Source organism: Musa acuminata, chromosome BXJ1-2 (genome assembly GCF_036884655.1).
Source record: "Musa acuminata AAA Group cultivar baxijiao chromosome BXJ1-2, Cavendish_Baxijiao_AAA, whole genome shotgun sequence".
In the NCBI taxonomy this organism is placed as follows: Eukaryota; Viridiplantae; Streptophyta; class Magnoliopsida; order Zingiberales; family Musaceae; genus Musa; species Musa acuminata.
In genome coordinates this window covers 16,307,879-16,311,278 of record NC_088328.1, presented here as the reverse complement: position 1 = coordinate 16,311,278, position 3,400 = coordinate 16,307,879, and the positions used below count along the sequence as shown (strand labels likewise).

General features: G+C 40.1%; 1 protein-coding gene across 1 annotated transcript; it reads left to right on the top strand.

Moving 5' to 3' along the window:
- The first annotated feature begins 1,012 nt into the window (after nt 1-1,012).
- Nucleotides 1,013-1,963, top strand: LOC103973968 (cysteine proteinase inhibitor 1). The gene is made up of 2 exons (XM_009388673.3): nt 1,013-1,400; nt 1,518-1,963. Exons 1-2 carry the CDS (start codon nt 1,065-1,067, stop codon nt 1,797-1,799), a joined length of 618 nt encoding a protein of 205 aa, XP_009386948.2. The 5' UTR covers nt 1,013-1,064; the 3' UTR covers nt 1,800-1,963.
- Nucleotides 1,964-3,400: the final 1,437 nt, after the last annotated feature.

Here is a 3,400-nt window from a genome sequence, read left to right as displayed (position 1 = left end):
TCAGATGTAAAGCCAAGTACATGGCATCAACTGATCTATGGCAGGAACTGTCGTCCTCGATCTTTACTGTCCATTCCTTGCTCGCTACTAATCCCAATGAAGAAAACGTGTAGCACATGCCACTCCATTATTATTTGGTAAACCTAATCCTTAAAACTCTCACCCACTATACTACATTTGGTGTCTCTCCTGGCCTTTCATTAGTGTCCTCCAATACTGTTATCCGCGTGAACATCATGCTCTCATCTACGCATGCACGTGAGTGCTGAAGATTAAGCCTAATTTCATTATTGGTCGATGACCTTGTGCCTCACCCTCACCATCTTCGCTTGTGACACAAGCGTCCAACAATGGAGACACAAGCGACCAAGGACCTATGTACAAAGGACAAGGTGACCAAGGGCAAAGGTGCATGTAGGGATAGGATGGAGCCAAAGATGAGCCCATTGGCTAACAACCGTGTGCCTAATCCTTCTCGTCCTCACCCATTGCACAGACAACCAACATTGGCGGCATATGCTTATATGGGCATGGGTCGAGGCACAAGCGACCAGCGTTGTCTCACCATCACAATCAATGGCCAGCGGGGGTTACAATTTTTAGCCAACAAGGAAACACGTGGAGAAAATAACCGGGGAAACACATGAAGGAGGCGATGACCAAGGGCGAACATGCAAACGGGGTCCCGGCGAAGGTGATATCGCGTCCGACGAAGATAGGGATAAAATTATCTTTTATGAAAAAAAATTCTTCGTGAGAATTTAAAAAAAAAAGTGCTTTATAAAATTTTTTTTCAAAGGTAAGGGTTTTTTTTTTCGAAAATTTATCATATTTCTCTTTTATATACGATGGCACATAAATCAAATAATTAACATGGAAGTAAAGTACACAACGTTTCTTACCTCATCGCCACTCTCGTGTTAAATTTGGGAAACGTGAACACGACTGAGTTACTGTTCGCAGCTCATCCATTGCACCGCCAGCACTATAAGTAGCTCATCCCCCCTCCCCTTTCTTTGCCACTCACTCACCGACTCCAAGCGAGCCCATCAACCTACCTCACCATGAGTCGCCTTCTCGCTATGCTTCTCCTCCTCCTCGCCTCCTCCTCCGTCTCGACCTCTCATGCTCAGTTTGTGGGCGGCTGGCAGCCCATCCGGGACCTCAACGACCCCCATGTGCGTGAGATCGCCGTGTTCGCAGTCTCCCAGTATAACGTTCAGGAGAACAAGAGTCTCGAACTCTCTCAGGTGCTGGCCGGTCAGAAGCAGTTAGTGAGCGGGATGAACTATAACCTCACGCTGAAGGTGAAGGATGGATTATCCACGGCTAAGTACGTGGCAGTTGTGTACGAGTCCTTGAAGGGCGAGAAGAAGCTCGAGTCCTTCGTGCTGATTCAGGTGAGTGGCCAATATTACATCGAACCGCCTTTCACCATTTCATCATCATCATCTTCTTCCTCCTGATCTATACTCTTCTCTTTTTTTGCTGCTCATGCTCCATCTCGCTTTGGATAGCAAAAACTCGGTGGTTGGACTCCGGAAGACGTTAACAACCCCCACGTCCATGATATCGCTGTATTCGCTGTCTCCGAGCACAACAAAGAGGCGAAGGAGCCTCTGACCTTGGTGAACGTGGTGCAAGCTCAGAGCCAGGTGGTGGCCGGGGTCAACTACAAACTGCTGCTGGTGGCCAAAAACGAGAAGGGCGCGTCCGCCGGATACGAGGCGGTGGTGTGGGAGAAGGAATGGGAGAACTTCCGGAAGCTCACCTCCTTCAAGCGGCTACTCACAAACTAATTAATGCCTTATCCGTGTCCGTGTCGAATAAAGGAAGCTGAAAGCTTGATGTTGTGTCAGCAGTATTCGTACGTGTGTCGAATAAGTCATCGGCCTACAACGCTGAGAGGCGATGCGTTGTTCCTTTGCTGATGTGGTGACGAATAAAGCCTGTGTTATCACAACGCACGTCGTGTCATTCTATTCTCGTCATGATCATGATTTAATAAATCTAATATATATTTAAGATTTATTTTGGTAACTGATAATTAACTTATACATGAATAATAGTTGTAGATGTAAATGAATAATATTATATATTCGTTCGGCTTCTGCTCAACAAAAATAGTTGAAGCTTTTAGATTGTATTATTATTCAATCTCATTGAGATTGTATTATCACTTTTCCGATGCAAATCTTAAACTGAGTATATGTCATACATGGATTAAGAATATTTTACTCTGATCAGAATGAACTGGTAAAATTGTAGAATTTGTGTTGCATAAATAAATTAAATTGTTCTACAGGACATTATTATAAAAATTAACTAATTTACAAAATTGAATAAAATAGTATGAGATTTTTAATAATAGGTCAATTAACCTAGCTGATAAAGACTTTGATTATTAGTAGATCTTAACAAAATAGAATATTTTAAGATAACAATTAACCCTTTGTTTGTTATATTGAATCAGATACATGACAACACTCAACGTTGGGTCGTCTATGTCCATAAATACAACCAACATAACCGATACATCCATATAATATTTTTTTAATATTTTAAAATATTTGAATGATTCCTTGCATGACTATGAACAAAATACTAACATATTATATGAGATAATGTTATCACTAGCAACAATCATTCTTCATTTTCTTTCAATAAAGTTTGTAAATATGACTATTATCTTAATGTCATCGAGAGGAATAAATTTAGATCATACCAAATCTTTTTAACTATAGGAACCCAATCTTGAAGACCCCTTGAACAATGTTCAATGTGATAACATTGATTGTCCAATGAGCACAATGATATCACATAATAAATGATTTCATTTTATGGAAGAACTATGACTTTAAATCCATCTCTATAATAATTAGTACATTTTATGGATGCACAAGAAGGGCATAGCTCAAAAAGACCCCAACATAGTACTTTTTATAATATGTGACTCAATACACTAGTATAAGTACTCTTATAGAGAGAATCTATAGACAATCATAGCTAAGGATCTAGATAATCTTTAGAATCTCTCGTTAATAAACAACATACTAATACATGAACTATTAATATGTGATATAGAAGTGATGACCTAATTACCACCTCAGTAATAGATGGTGGACACATAAGCGCTACGCATTCTACACCCCAATGTCTTATGGCTTGATGGGGATATAAAGAGGAATAACCTTTGTATATGAACAAATACTAGAAGACCATAATACGCAGCGGAATTAAATAGAAACACAATCAAACAGAACACCAAGATATACGTGGAAAACCCCTTCAATGTGAAGGGTAAAAACCACGGGGCAAAGTAGAGATAATCCTCTATGAGAATAATGAATATACAAATCTCAATCTCTTGCCCTAAACCCTAACAACAACCACAAGAGAA

What these genes read in the sequence shown, in the direction of transcription:
- LOC103973968 (XM_009388673.3), top strand. Translation starts at nt 1,065, where the DNA reads ATGAGTCGCCTTCTCGCTATGCTTCTCCTCCTCCTCGCCTCCTCCTCC. An exon ending in AGTCCTTCGTGCTGATTCAG is followed by an intron (nt 1,401 to 1,517) that starts GTGAGTGGCCAA and finishes CGCTTTGGATAG; the next exon opens with CAAAAACTCGGTGGTTGGAC.